This window comes from Hyla sarda, chromosome 4 (assembly GCF_029499605.1).
Source record: "Hyla sarda isolate aHylSar1 chromosome 4, aHylSar1.hap1, whole genome shotgun sequence".
Lineage (NCBI taxonomy): Eukaryota > Metazoa > Chordata > Amphibia > Anura > Hylidae > Hyla > Hyla sarda.
The window spans coordinates 76,604,768-76,621,777 of NC_079192.1; the positions used below are offsets into that span (position 1 = coordinate 76,604,768).

General features: G+C 42.4%; 1 protein-coding gene across 3 annotated transcripts in view; it reads left to right on the plus strand.

Moving 5' to 3' along the window:
* Window positions 1–17,010, plus strand: part of ANTXR1 (ANTXR cell adhesion molecule 1) — a 172,475-nt gene that overhangs the window by 119,353 nt on the left and 36,112 nt on the right. For all 3 annotated transcript variants that reach the window (XM_056571412.1, XM_056571413.1, XM_056571414.1), the window contains one exon: window positions 16–183. In XM_056571412.1, the coding sequence (XP_056427387.1) occupies window positions 16–183 (168 nt within the window). The remainder of the gene's footprint in view (window positions 1–15; window positions 184–17,010) is intronic.

Consider the following 17,010-nt stretch of genomic DNA (forward strand, 5'->3'; position numbering starts at 1 on the left):
TTTTTTATTTTTTAGGTGCGTTGGGGGGAGAGAGGTTCCACTGAAGAAGGCGCTAAGTTAGAGAAAGCCAAAAATGCTAAGGTGAAGATGCCAGAGCAAGAGTATGAGTTTCCTTCTCCGAAGATTCTAAACTCCAATTATGGGAAGGGGAACTCTTCTAGAAAGTGGTACTCCCCAATAAAGGTAGGATCGGTGTCTTCTGTTAAACACTTGTTGTTGGACGTAACAATGACCTTATGTGCTTCTTTGGATCTTTCAGAGAATGTTGTCCTCATTCTCTGAATCGGTGATGTATGGGTACACATTTCATATGCATGGATGATCTATGTGTACTTTTCATCTGCAAAAACTTTTGGCAAGGAAGAATGATTATAAAACAGGAAACACATTGGGGAAGATTTATCAAAACCTGTCTAGAGGACTTGCTGAGTTGCCCATAGCAAACAATCAGTTCACTTCTTTCATTTTGCAGAGGCCTTGTTAAAAAAAAAAAGAAGCCATCTGATTGGTTGCTATGGGCAACTCACCAACTTTTGCTCGGGACAGGTTTTGATAAATCCCCCCCCCCCCTTGTAACTGTTAACTGAAACCTTGCTAAATATCAGCCCAAGATGAGATGGGAATACCCCTTTAATCCTAGACTAAGTTCCATACCTTCCAGGTCAAATGACCTGTTCAAATCTTTTTAGTAAATTGAAAAACATTGTACATAAACTGATCCTTTTTGGTTTTGCCCCCTCTATTCTGAGAAAATTTTTAATCATTTAAATATTTAATACTTTATGTACACTATATGATATTTTATCATATTATGCTTTATTAGTTTATATTATCATTATTGTTCCAATAAAGTCATACAACATGGATAATATTTATCTTACATAAATAGCACCACAAAATAGTTACAAGCATACTTTCATATTTTAGACATAAGACTTACAGTAACTGCAATCCATTTGTAAACTAACTTACGGATGCAGAAAGTATCTGTTATACGCATTAGAATTCCGTAAATCTGGAATTTAAACTGATCTAGTATGGGGTAAAAATAGATCCATGTCAGATTGAGCTTGAAATTCCTGACATCTTTTGAGGAGACCATAGACAAGTAAAGTATGGAAGTATTGAAATGTGAAGATGAAGTGCAGTATTTATTTGGTACATGATAGAAACGTAATATTTTGTTGTCACAGGTTACATATAACAACTGTTAAAAGTTCTACCAAAGAATTTAACACTAAAGGACCAGATTACAAAAATAATTTTTTATTCACTGAAGACAAATATATCAGAATTAAAATCCACACAAAGTGAAAGAGACAAGTATTGAGGATTAGATGAATAAATAGTGCATATGTATGCCCATGTGCATTTTTGGGGGCTATTTATCAATGTCAATGGGGTTCTATCCAAGCCAGCAAAAAAGTTAAAAGTACAACACAAATAGAGAAACATAGCCGCACATCCACCATTTGTATTTTGATCTACTTGCTTCTTAGCATAATTTAAAAAACTAACAGGTTGCTAGTATATATTTTGATCAAAAAGTAAAAGCCCACTCGCCACGTCAAGGCCACCTAGTCAGAGTGGGTCCCTAACCTAACACTGGCTTAGTGCTGGGCGGCGACCACTGCCTCCGAAACACCATGCCCCCAGGGGAAGCGACCAAGTGGCCAGGCAGCTCCACTGCTGTCCGACCAAGCCCCTGCCTCTGGGCCACCCCACCCCACAGACAAAACATCACAGAAACAATGGCCGCCACAGAGAACCACACCAGTATGAAACCTACCATATGCTCCCTGCCAGAGGGCTGGGAGAATGTTAGGAGGAAACCCTTATGCAGTCTCCTGCTAATTAAAAATGCCTGCGCTGAATGGGTGGAGTGGAGTGCTGGCCATGGAAGAAGGGAGAGACTACAAATGTACAACACAAATAGAGAAACATAGCCGCACATCCACCATTTGTAAAATGACCTACTTGCTTCTCAGCATAATTTAAAAAACTAACAGGTTGTTAGTATACATTTTAATCAAAAAGTACCCATCCCCTAATATGCCCACTCACCACGTCAAGGCCACCTAGTCAGAGTGAAAAAAGGTGAAAAAGTATTTACTTGCTGTGAAGGCAGTTCCAGGTGAAACAACATATCACAGAAACAGAGAATAAGTGAGGACGAGTGGAAGCTTTGGGGGATCAGGATATGACTTATGGCCCCCAGCCATATATTAAACATGTTTCATTCCCAGACAACCATAACCACTTTGATAAAAATGTCTGTGCATAAATGTAATCTACCAAACACTCAAACTGCTGGTGTTCCATACAACTTTTACATAAATGGTTCTCAAATTATATCTTAGTGCCCTAAAAAAATCTTACACCTCATGTTTGGCAGGAGACGCTAGAGTGAAAGAATGGCAAGGGAAATGTTCACAGATATTTTTGTACACGCTTGCAAAATTTATCTAGCACAGATGAAGAGGTCACAGACATCTAACGAACATTGCTATAGTCTAAAACGTTTACATTTGTGTAGTCTTATGAGTGTGGAGTGATTGGTGTACAAAGTGTCATAAAAGTCTAGGAAGAATAACAAATTAGGGGATGTGCACAAAGTAGAGCACTAATAAAAGATGTGCCAAGATTGCTATTCAATAGTGTTGAGCAGCATAGGCCATATTCGAATTTGCGATATTTCGCGAATATATGGATGAATATTCGTCATATATTCGCTAAATTCGCATATTCGTAATATTCTCAGTATATTTTCGCATATGTGAAAATTTTTATATGCTAAAATTCGCATATATTCGCATATATCGTAATTGCGAATATATAGTGCTATATATATATATATGCGATATTCACGAATAAAATTCGAATTGCGAATATTCGCGAGCAACACTACTATTCAATGTGGTATTTGCTAAAATAGATATGTCAGGAAAGCAGACAGATCCTATTTAAGGACAATGCTCCCTGCTCCCTGGGAAAAAGTATGTAACATAGTTTTCCTCCAGATTGAAGAATACCATCTCTCTAGTGCCACCTATAGGCAGCTATTTCTAATTCAGTACCTAATCTTTAATTGATTATGACTGAACGCAAAAGACACCCAACCAGGATCCTTCTCTGTACTAATAAGATGCAACAACTCCAAAAAGGTGCTGTCTGCAGATGTGTGTCTCTCGTTTGGATGATAACCCTAGTCATATTTTGGCTCAATAAAGGGTTGGACATTGACTTACTCATATACCTTATAGGCTTGAGATAGGCAGAGTAGGCAGCCTTCCATTCAAGAGGAAGAGTGCAATATACTTTGTATGTTTGCACAACCAATGTGTCCAAGCTACTGATACTCACTAGGGTTGGGTTTGATGAGTGCTACTCTTTAGAGTAGTGAGGGACTCTACTACTGATGTGTGTTAGGGACCTATTACATATTGCCCTGTGTAATAAGGCCAGCAATCAGCCAATAAACAAGCGAATGCTCATTTGTCGACAGATCGGCTCATTTAGACCTGCTAAAACATCATCGGCCCTTTGTAATAAGGGAGTGTGAGCTTATGGCTGATTGCAGAAAAAGGGTCACGCAAACAATCCAGAAATTGTCCATTCGGCGCTCCAAGCATGGCACTCAAGCCTTGTCGTATGCTCTGTAAACAAGCGCTGTTCTACGAGATCGGGGCTAGTTTACAGCATGGCTCGCTCTGTCTAATAGGGTCCTTAGGGTGGCATGCCAACTCTATACTGACAGGAGCAAAAAGTAATGGGACTAGGTAATGCAGGTATTAATTAGCTTGCAGGTATGGGATGCCACTATATAGATGAACTTTATAGATGAACAGCCAGCCAGTATGTATGCAGCAAATACATCCTTTAATGGACACCCAAAAATAGAGAAAAGAAAAAACATGGCACTCACCATGATGTTGTCTTTGATCATTGTAGGTTTTTGTGGAATCACAGCAAAAACATGGGCTCAACCTGGCTTACACACCATGGGAGGAGGTGCAGGTGCAAGGGCGAGGTAGGTAACATCGGTTTTGCATCTGACAATGCTTATTCTGGCCGGCAAGGCCTGAAGAAGATTCATCTAATGCAAAACAGACATTGCCTATCTTGCCCCTACACCTCCTCCCATGGCGTATCAGCCAGATTTACCCCATGTTTTTGCTGTGATGCCACAAAAACCTACAGTGATCAGAGACTATATCATGGTGAGTGCAATGTTTTTATTTTTCTCCATTTTTAGATGTTCAACTCAATATTGAGCCTTGGATGATATATGGGTAAGGAGAAATGGGAAGTACTATATGTATTGTAAATGAGAACACTAAGGATTGGAGCAGTGGGGGGGGGGGGAATGGGGGAAAATAAATAAATGCTCTTCCATCTGATCAAGGGTGGTGGGTTGCATTCTGGGTACCAGGAGAGCATTTCCTGTCTCAGAGAGGTACCACAAGTAGGAAAGACATAAGTGTGAACTATGTAACCTACAGTCTATGTATTACATACACATGAAATGTGAAGTGAAAGGAAGTTGGGTAAAAAGCGTAAGTTTGGCATTAGGCCCAGGATTTTTTATTTACGCCTCTGGAAAGTAAACTTGTAATTTCTCAGATTCTATTTAAACTTCTCTCTAAATGCTAACAATGAGATTGGCAAAACATTCTGGCCATCTGTCCAATTTCTCCTGTTTTGGACATGAATCTATATCACTATATGCTTTTAAATGCTGCCTCTAATCTATCATCAACCTTCTTCCTTCTTATTTAAGAAACTGCTCAGGGAGCACTACAAAATACATTTTTATTGAGTTCAGCTGCCTTTCCTTGAATCCTTTTTTTTTTTTTTTTTTGAGCAGATGGAAAGGATTTTGATTAACGCAGGAGAATTTCGTAACATTTTCATCAATTTGTTGCACAATGATTTAAGATGTTTAAGAAATGGGAGTCAATGTTCTGTAGATAGCTCATGTTTATAGTTTTTGATGGACAACAAACCCAAACAACTCACACGTTGTTGGCTACATATTCATTAGGTAATGCAATGGATTCCAAACCGAGGAATAGAGGTAGAGGACATAATGGTGGGATATGGTGGAAGGTTCGGGCCACTTGACAGCTGAGTTGTAAGGCTGTAAATTTCACTTTAATACTATATGAATCAGTGTTCTTCAGCACTGTGGTTCTCCAGATAACTTTGTAGAGACTGCAGCTACTTATATGTCCTCAGAGTGATCCGGCCCCGCACCTTCATGAATGGACACATGTGATGGTCCACTCAGCCAATCACCGACCGCAGCAATGTCCCACCACAGCCTGTGATTGGCTGAGTGGGCTGTCACTTGCGTCCGTCCAGGAAGGTAAGTAGCCAGGGCCCCATACAGGACATCTTTGGGGGTCCCAGTAGTCAGACTCCCAAAGATCAGACACTAATCCCTTATCCAGTGCACAGGGGGTAAGTGTCTGATAAATTGAGTTCCCTGGAATAACTCTTTAAGTGCAAAGTACTATCATTTTGTTTTCTAATTGTAGGTTAAGGCGTAAACAATCCTGGTCAAATGGTCCTTCTGTTATTTTTCACCCAGTCATCCTATATATTTAAGCAGATATTCCAGTAAAATACCATGCACTGCCAAATACTGGTTTAACACTATATTCATAAAAGTAGACAGAGATAGAAGTTAATAGATAATACAGATGTAGTGACCAATCATAGCAATATAGCAAAGCTAAAAGCATCCAAAAAACATAAACAGCAGGCAAGCATCACCCAAACGTATTAAGCGTTTTCAACAGAACTTCTTAAGAACAAAACAGATTTTAATGATATGGAGACTAAACATGTCTCAGTTTAATAGAAGGAATGCAAATGGGCACGCTATAAAACTGTTGTCCGACTTTCCCCCCATATAACCCTGTACTAAAAAAAAAAACACTTTTAGACCACAAAGTTTAATGTATATTACATATCCCATCTGGGGAGCATTATGAAACATCCTAAGAAGCCATATCTGCCTTAAATGGGGAGGCCACATTTTTATTACTGTATCTTGTGATACATTATGCTTAGTGAGCATTTTGTATTTTATGCTACATGTGCTATGTAGTTACACGAGGAACAATACTATGCGATAACATGAGATATCATTTTGGTGGTTTGAATAGTGGAAGTTTGGGAAAAATGGAAGAGTCGCTGTACCTGATGGCGCCCAATGTCTTGTCATGGTAGCTGTCAATAAGAATGTGGAATGCAGTAATAGAGAGAAGTTCTAGCTTCAGCATAGGCCTAGGAAAAGCCTGGTGCTGATTTTGACCAATGGATCAGGTCTCAGAACATCCATGGGCGTTAAGTCACCTGATCCACCAGTGTCTTCCATGTAGGTGCGTCAAGTCCATTACCTTGCAGTGAGTGCAGTATGCTTGGAGTCTAGTAGCATTGTATATTGATATGATATGTATGGAGAAAAAGAGAAATGTGTTGGCACTGCTAGCCCTGCTTCCCGTGACTTCTTGATGTACTATTACGACACTTGTCTAGGTGATATACATGTATGGCGGTGCTCTTGTGTGAAAAGATAGCTTCACGTAACGCAGTCTATAGAAAGAACATTCACAGGCAGCTCACAATACTTTATAGCTTCATCTTTTATTGTTAGGTTCGTGCAGGTAAAGCGGCTCCACGCCGCACCGGTGCTTAGGACGCTAGTGCATTGATGATTACAGCTGTTTCTTTCCGTTTAGGAACTTTAACAGATCATTCAGGAACTTCAACAGATCTGTTAAAGTTCCTGAACGGAAAGAAACAGCTGTAATCATCAACGCGCTAGCGTCCTAAGCACCGCTGCGGCGTGGAGCCGCTTTACCTGCGCGAACCTAACAATAGCTATAAAGTATTGGTGAGTTGCCTGTGAATTTTCTTTCTATGGAGCATATATTGTCATGATACTTCTGTTGAAGTTTTGTTCTAGGACATAGAATACAGACTGGTACACATGTATATTAGACATAGAGAATATGTAAAGAGATATAAAGTATATGCACAGGGGTGTTGTACACCAAGAAGTTGATCACACAGCCCATGTATTGTCAGGCCACCCTGAAGGAAAAGCAGGGTTTTTTAATGTTAATAAAATAGTTCATTTTATAAATATGCATGGATTTCACCGTTACTCTTTTATTTTAAACAAACTATATAAATTCAAACATGTCATATTTACACGCAATGACCGTCATTGTGTATTTGTTTTCGTTTACTTTTTGGGTAGAACTTCTCTAAAAAAAAAAACTGCACGAGAGATACTGGAAGCCAAACGTATACAGTTTATAAAATGCACAACACATAGCGGGTCTTCTAACTCTTACAACATTGTTATTGTAAGTAAAAATCCAACCTAAAACCACAATGCTATTTATTATGGAGCTATTGGGAACACACACAAATGGCAAACATATTAGATCCTAATGCTGCTCCATTGTGGTGTTTGATCCAAGACTGTTACACAATGGATTTGTTGTTACAAGTAGAGTGATGTATGTTTTGACAACACAAAAGTCATTTTGGTACCTTTTATGGAGTTTTTCTTATTTCTTGGCCTATATTCACAAGCATAGTATTTTCCTCAGGATTTTGATCAGCATTTTTAACCACTTAAGGACCAAGCCAATTTTGGGTATTAGGGGGATAAGATGTCTGATCGCAGGGGGCCCGCCGCTTCACCCCCCCCCCCCCGATCTCCCTGCAGCAGCCCGCATTCTATGCGTGGCTACGTCTGCTTTTTCTGAAAGCTTCGGGCTTCCGAGACGCCCCCTCCCATAGACTTGCATTGAGGGGCGTGACGTCACACGATGGCAGAGTCATGATGTCATGATCTCACGTCAACTTGGTCAGTAGCCGAAGCCTCCAGTGTTTACGGAAGCCGCAAAAAGTGAGTCCTGCAGCTGAGATCCCAGGGGGTCCCCACTGGCGGGTCTGCCGTGATCTGACATCTTATCCCCTATCCTTTCGATAGGGGATAAGATGTCTAGGGGCGAAGTACCCCTTTAAAAAAAAATCTCAAACTATTTTAACAAAATTTGTATGTTTGAAATTGCCCTATTTTGACCACCTATAACTTTCAAATTTTTCTGTATACGGGGCGGTATGAGGGCTCATTTTTTGTGCCGTGATCTACAGTTTTTATTGGTACCACTTTTGCTTAGGTTTTACTTTATATAAATTTTTTATTATTTTTTGGGGGAATAAAATGTGGCAATAATGCAGCAATTTTGGACTTTTGTTCACGTTTACGCCGTTCACCGTACAGGATAATTAACAATATATTTTAATAGTCCAGACTTTTACGCACACCGCGATACCAAATATGTTTATAAATTTTTTTAATGCTTTTTTGGGGGGTAAAATGGGAAAAACGGATGATTTACCTTTTTATTGGGGAGGGGATTTTTCAAACTTTTTTTTACACTTTAATAGTCTCATTTGATTGCTAATACTCTTCAGTGCTATGTATAGGGCATAGTACTGATCAGTGTTATCGGTGATCTTCTGCTCTGGTCAGGGGCGAATCCAGAGTCGAGTCTCGGGAGGGGCACTATTAGAGTATTTTGTGTTGGCAGACAGAAAATAAGATGTTGCTTACGGAACTTACAATATTATTAAATGTATCATACAGTCCTAACCTTGTTTAAGACTCTTAGGCCATGTTCACATGTCAGAATAATTATCAAATATACCAATTGCCACAGAATGGGAAAGTGCTAAAGAGGTTTTTACCATTTAAAACTACAGCTTCCAGTATGACCTAAGTAGTGGTAAGGGGATGCTGGGAGTTGTTGTTTCACCCATCATTACTGCAGAACTTACAAGTGACTCCAGCTCTGATGGGACACACACAGGAGGATACAGAATGATGTCAGTGACTACAGGCGACGTCTTCTCTATAGTCTTTCCTTATCTAATTCAGATGTACATACCACCGGGACTTGTTTCAGCTAAATGTTCTCCCTGCAGAACTTGATGCCCAGACGTCTCCTCACTATGTCAGCGGATTCTGATCCTCTATATGAAAACAATAATTATTATAATACTGCCAAACACTGTATTCTTCGAATATAATACTGGCACACACCCTCTGAATATAATTCTGACAAACTGTACCTCCTGAATATACAACACACTGTACCCTCTGAATATAATACCGCCACACACCGTACCCTCTGAATATAATACTATCACACACCGTACCCTCTGAATATAATACTACCACACACTGCGCCATCTAAATATAATACTACCACACACTGCCCTCTGAATATAACACTACCACACACTGTGCCCTCTAAATTTAATACTAACAAACACTGCCCTCTCTGAATATAATACTACCACACACTGCACTCTCTGAATATAATACTACCACACTGTGCCCTCTAAATTTAATACTACCACACACTGCACTCTCTGAATAGAATACTACCACACACTGCACTCTCTGAATATAATACTACCACAAACTGTGCCCTCTAAATTTAATACTACCACACACTGCACTCTCTGAATAGAATATTACCACACACTGTACCCTCTGTATATAATACTACCAAACACTGCACTCTCTGAATATAATACTACCACACACTGCACTCTCTGAATATACTACCACACACTGTGCCCTCTAAATTTAATACTACCACACACTGCACTCTCTGAATAGAATACTACCACACACTGTACCCTCTGTATATAATACTACCACACACTGCACTCTCTGAATATAATACTACCACACACTGTACCCTCTAAATTTAATACTACCACACACTGCACTCTCTAAATATAACTTGCTGTGCAGTGCACCCTCTGAATAAAATACCCAAATGTATTGTGGCCCATAAAAAAATGTACCACTCCAGAAATTCCTCATAATCTACAATATACTTCTAAAATGCAGAACACTCTGTGCCTTCACATATAGTAATAATGCCCCATCTTGTGCCCCTACATATAATAATTATGACCCGTCCTGTTCCCCCCACATAATAATGCCCTGTGCCCCTAACATATATTGCCCCCTGTGCTGTGCCCTTCACATATAATTCCCCGTTCTTTGCCCCTCACATATAATGCCCCCATCATGCGTCCCTCACATATAATGCCCCCTGTGCTGTGCCCCTCACATATAATGCCCCCCGTGCTGTGCCCCTCACATATAATGTCCCCTGTGCTGTTCCCTTCACATATAATGCCCCCTGTGCTGTGCCCCTCACATATAATGCCCCCCATGCTGTGCCCCTCACATATAATTCTCCTGTCATATGTCCCACACATATAATGCCCCCTGTGCTGTGCCCTTCACATATAATGCCCCCATTCTTTGCCCCTCACATATAATGCCCCCATCATGCACCCCTCCCATATAATGCCCCGTGCTGTGCCCTTCACATATAATGCCCCCCGTGCTGTGCCCCTCACATATAATGTCCCCTGTGCTGTTCCCCTCACATATAATGCCCCCTGTGCTGTGCCCCTCACATATAATGCCCCCCATGCTGTGCCCCTCACATATAATGCTCCTGTCATATGTCCCACACATATAATGCCCCCTGTGCTGTGCCCTTCACATATAATGCCCCCGTTCTTTGCCCCTCACATATAATGCCCTCATCATGCGCCCCTCACATATAATGCCCCCTGTCCTGTCCAGTCAGGGGGCATTATATGTGAGGGGCACAGCACAGGGGGCATTATATGTTTGGGGCACATGACAGAAGCATTATATGTGTGGGGCACAGGACAGGGGGCATTATATGTGAGGGGCGCATGATGGCGCATTATATATGAGGGGCACAGGATGGGGGCATTATATATGAGGGGCGCATGATGGGGGCATTATTTGCGAGGGGCACAGCACAGGGGGCAATATATGTGTGGGGCACAGCACAGGGGGCATTATATGTGATGGGCACAGAACAAGGGGCATTATATGTGTGGGGCACAGCACGGGCATTATATGTGAGGGGAACAGCACAGGGGACATTATGTGTGGGGCACAGCACGGGGCATTATATGTGTGGGGCACAGCACAGGGGGCATTATATGTGTGGGGCACAGCACAGGGGGCATTATGTGTGGGGCACAGCACAGGGGGCATTATATGATATAATGCCCCCTGTTCTGTGCCCCACACATAATGCCCCCTGTGCTGTGCCCCACACATATTATGCCCCCTGTGCTGTGCCCCTCACAAATAATGCCCCCTGTGCTGTGCCCCACACATATAAATTATATGTGTGGGGGGCACAGCACAGGGGGCATTATATGTGTGGGGCACAGCACAGGGGCTATTATATGTGTGGGGCACAGCACATGGGGCAATATATCATATAATGCCCCCTGTGCTGTGCCCCACACATATAATACCCCCTGTGCTGTGCCCCACACATATAATGCCCCCTGTGCTGTGCCCCCCACACATATAATTTATATGTGTGGGCACAGCACAGGGGGCATTATATGTGAGGGGCACAGCACAGGGCCCCCCCCCCCTATCATGTGCTCTTAACACATAGTGCCCCCAGTGCTTTGCCCTGCAGCACCTCACATTAAAAATTCCCCTTTCTCTCCCCCCCCCCTAAGTTTTTAAATCCCCCTCCCCCTCCGATACAGTGCCCTTAACAGTGGCACATATTCCAAATCCCAAATCCCCTGGGCCCTGAGCATACTCTTCTTACTTACTGTATGCTGGCCGCGGGGACGGGATTTCCGTGCGCCGGCGCGATGATGTGACGTCATCGCGCCGGCCTGCAGAGGATCGCATCCCCGCAGCTCACACGCTGTGTACTCACAGCGTGTGAGACTGCCTAGGTTAGTGAATGGTGGAGCGGAAGCTCACAGCTTTGGCTCCACCATTCTAGGGGGCGGGGGACAGCAATCTCGGGGGGGGGGGGGGCAATTGTCCCGTTGCCCCCCCCCACCCCTGGATCCGCCACTGGCTCTGGTCTGCTCGATCTCAGACCAAAGCAGAAGACCCCTGGAGACAGACGGAGGCAGGTGAGGGGACCTCCGTCCACCATTATGGATAATCGGATCCCCGCGGGTGATCCGATCATCCATTTAAAGTACCGCATTGCTGCAGATGCCATGATCTGTATTGATCATGGCATCTGAGGGAGGGGTTATGGCACGATCGCGGATGTCAGCCATTACCAGTGGGTCCCTGGCTGCTGATAGCAGCTGGGACCTGCTGTGCATGACGCTAACACCGGTCCGGTGCTCACGGTCATGGCGGAGCATAAACATACGTCATGGTCTGTTAAGTACCACAGCACCGTGACGTACATTTATGTCCATTGTCGTTAAGCGGTTAACCAAAACCAGTGTAACCGACACACAGAAAAACTATAATGGGAAGATATGTACCATTTTTTGTTTTGATTCCACTCCTGGTTTTGGTTTAAAATTCTGACCAAAATACTATGTGTCAAGTATATAGCCTTGAATGTTACATTTTTCAATGTAGGGGCTAAAAATTTGCAAAGCTTCAAATTGAGTTTCCTTATCATAGTTATAATACTAATGTTTTATTGTGATATTTAAAGGGGTTATCCGCTTATAGAATTTTTAGCCCCTATTCACAGGATAGGGAATAAGTGTTTGATTGCGGGGGGTCTGACTACTAAGATCCCCTACTATCCAAAACAGTGCCCGTTTCTCCCCGCTGAACGATCCTGCCCCCACCTTATGAGATGTACTACTCTCGGCATTGACAGCCTGGCTGAGATGGGACATTACTGCAGCCGTTGATTGGCTAAGCAGGCTGTCACTGCCAAGACTAGTACATCTTGGAAGATGGGGTCGGAGCACTGAGTGGGCAGACACTAAACCCCTGTCCTGTGGAGCGCTTAGCAGTCAGACAATTTTACATAACCCTTTTACCCAAGGCCCATTTTTTCAAATCAGATATTTGTCTCTTTATGTGATAATAACTTTACATAGTACATTAATGGTAAATTGTTGCTGATACATTTCGTTATTGTTTCACAATATTTTGTGAAAATTTTAAAAAATTTGCATTTTTCTTTGGAATTTTCTTCTTGTAAGAAATCTATCCATGTCACATAAACTACAGTAACTGTATTAATTCATTTGCATTTGTGATATGTCAACTTTATTATGCCATCATCTGTATTAAAGAATAAAAGAAAATGTTTAAATTAGATTATGGGGGTCCTGTATATAAGAAACCCCCATAAATGACTCTATTTACAAACTGCACCCCTTAAAGTATTCATTTAGGACATTTAATGACATTTAGGAAGTGTATTAGCCCTGCTGGTGTTCAACAGAATTTAAATCAAGGTGGATTTTTAAAATGTAATTTTTTTTTCTCAAATATTTCATTTTAGTCCAATTTTATGTGACACAGCAGGTGCTAACAGATAATTGTAATTCAGTATTTACATTCAGTGTTTCTCACAATGACAAGAAAAGTGGAAGATATCTGTTTTGTGAATAAACAATTTATCCTTTCAACCAGCATAATAGTCTTAAAGGGGTATTCTGGTGGAAAAAAAAATTTTTTTAAGTCAACTGGTGCCACAAAGTTGAACTGATTTGTAAATGGAGTTCCCTTTGGTTCTCGTCAGTCTGACCACAGTGCTCTCTGCTGACACCTCTGTCCATGTCAGGAACTATCCAGAGCAGGAGAGGTTTGCTATGGGGATTTGCTTGTACTCTGGACAGTTCCTGATATGGACAGATGTGTCAGCAGAGAGCTCTGCGGTCAGACAGAAAAGAAATTCGAAAAGAAAAGAACTTCCTCAGTAGTATACAGCAGCTGCCAAGTACTGGAAGGGTTAAGATTTTTAAATAGAAGTAATTTACAAATCTGTTTAACTTTCTGGCACCAGTTGATTTAAAAAAAAATGTTTTCCACCAGAGTACCCCTTTAAGTATGACAACTAGGGCTGAAGATTGCTATGACATCACATAAGGTAAATAATGGAAGGGATTTGTCTTGAATTTGCAATTGCCCTGGGCGCATCATTTTTAGGAGTGCATAAATCCAGGTAGACTGTGCTCTGACCAGAAAGTAGGAAAATGCAGAAGGGATCACATGACTGTTAAAGGATATGTACTTCTTATGTCACCCGACCTAGTTACTTAGTTATATAGTTTATAAAGTAAAAAAAAATGTAAGTAGTAGTCTGTAAAGTTCAACCTAAAACTCTACTGTGTTAAAAAAAAAAAAACCTTATGAGGGTTGGCATATAAAAAAGGGGGGGGGGGTAAATTCTTCCCTACTCCAATATGGTATTCAGAATAAATCCCTGGATCAATGTTCTATGCCCATAGATCTAGTATCCAAAACTTGTAATAGTATAGCAGATGCTGCTCATTTCTAGACAGGATTGAATGCATTCATTATTAAAGGGGTACTCTGCTGCTCAGCATTTGGAACAAACCATTCTGAACGCTAAAGCGGCAGCTCGTGACTTCATAGCCCCACCCCTCATGATGTCACACCCCGCCCCTCAATGCAAGTCTATGGGAGGGGGCGTGTCACGCCCCCTCCCATAGACTTGAATTGAGGGGGCGGGGCGTGACATGAGTGGTGGGGCTATGAAGTCACAAGCTGCTGGCTCCTTTTGTTTTCTATGTGACTGCTGCAGATCACATCAAAATCACATGGGGTCCTAGAGATTGGATACCCCGCAGTTATATACTGGTAGATAGGCAATATGTGTTAATGGTTTGAAAGTTTTTATTTTTTTCATAGCACAAACTTATTTTTGCTTTGTATTTAATAGTAGGTATATAAGAAAGTCATAAACTCTTTTATGGGGAGATTTTTAGCAGAGGAGCAACGTCAAGCTCATGGGCCCAAAGCAACTGGGCCCCTTCCAAGTACCATATGCCATTTATAATATTAGTGTAATATTTGGGCCACCTCAAGCCCCAGGTTTCTGTTCAGGACTTATTTCTCTGAACCCCTTAAGCTATTGCCTTGATGAAATGCCCATGACAAGGATGCCTCAGACCTCCAATACTCATTTGATAGGAATGTGGTATGGTGGGGTGTAAGGTGCAGGGCAGATGTAATTACCCTAGGGGCAGATGGCATTAACCCCTTGTGTTCATGACAACAGGGCGTGGTTTATCCTTACCCACCCGATGGTATACTGCTGGATCCTGGGCTAGGCACGGGGGCAATGAAGACACCAACGCCAAGTGATGGACAACGGTAGCTTTACTTAGGGTAGACAGTTGTTACAGTCTATGCAGTACATCCAGGGCCCAAGGAGGTGATCAGTGACACAGAGACCTCGCAGGTTTGCTGGGACTTGTAATTGGACTGGAGAATTTAGTGCAGGCCATGCTGGGTAGACAGATGACTTGACTTGACTGACTTGTGACTGACAGAATGGTGACTTTATCTTACTTGAACTTGACTTGTGGCTGCAAGACTTGACGCCTCCACTACTCTGGACACACACTCTAGGTCAGTGGTTCTCAAACTTTTTGGCGACTGTACCCCCAAAGGGTGAAAGTATGTCCGCGGATACCCCACGCACGTAAATTTGCGTGGAACTTACATGCGTGCTTATTTTTATACTAATGCGATACTTAATCCCCTTGTGCCATTATTCTCCCCCCCATCTTAATCCCCTGTGCCATAATTCCCCCCTCCCTGTGATCCCCTTGTGCCATTATCCCTCACCCCCCCTTCTATCTTAATGCCCTTGTGCCATTATTTCTCTCCCCCCACCCATCCGCCCTCCGATCCCCCTGGGCTAATATAAATATAAATATATATATATATATATATATATCATCCCTCCCACTTAGCTTGTTCGGGTACCACTCCCAGAGTCCCGTTCGGCACTGCACAGAAGGGTGACATCCTCCTGCGCTGTGCGGCACCTCTGCACAACGTCATGGGAAGTCACATGTCTCCCCAGAAACCATGCAGCTCCCGTAAAGTAGCCGTGGCACTTTACTGAGAGCTGCCATGGCCATTCCCCGCAATGCGCTGACAGATACTGGCCAATGTATGGCCGGTATTTGTCAGCGTATTGCGTACCCCCGCACAACCGGTTGCGCACCTCTAGGGGTACGCGTACCGCCGGTTGAGAACCCCTGCTCTAGGCAAAACTTGACTGGACCTCAGCAGGAAGCAAGAGAGAGAAGCTAGCTCCACCCAGGACTTATATGGGGGAGACTAGCAGGGAGCCCATAGGTCACTCTGGGGGTCAGCTGGTCATTGGTACCTCCTGGGTAACAATCACATGGTACATTTTATTAAAGGTATAACACATCTTTTAATATCCAACATAAATACAAATGGGGAAACAACTACAGGGGGCCCTGTCCTGACAGGGCAGGAAAGGTATGGGGCAACACCATCCCGTACTGGGCCACCACAAGAACCATATGTTCCTTGTTGTTGACATCAAGCACAGGCCCTCCAGACTGTAGCTTGGCAGCTGAATTTGGATCATGTGAACCTCAAATGTGTTTTCTCTTCCTTGGAAACGTAAGCAAAACATGTTATGGACACTACTGCATGCAGAGCCAAGAGGAAGCCATGGAACATACCAAAACTTTCCAGAAACAGGAAATTCTACAGCTGACAACAAGAATTTTTAGAAATGATAAATGTTTTAGGCTGTCAGGAAGTTTTTGGAAAATAAAAACATCTTCATTCTATAGAATAAGATACTTAGTTGATTATAAGAAGATCTTAAATTAACTCTGTGTTTAGTGTTGATGCCCAATGCTCTTCTCAGACTTACTGGGGAGGTTTATCAAAACCTGTGTAGAGGAAGAGTGGTGAAGTTGCCCATAGCAACCAATCAGATTGCTTCTATCATTTTTCACAGGCCTCTTTAACCTGTTGGGTACTTAAGGACAGAGGGCATAGCTGTGCGCCCTGGTCCCATTCCCGGGGTTTGAAGCATGCTCATGATCTGTGCACGCTTCAAACCCAGTGGGTCCCGACTGCTA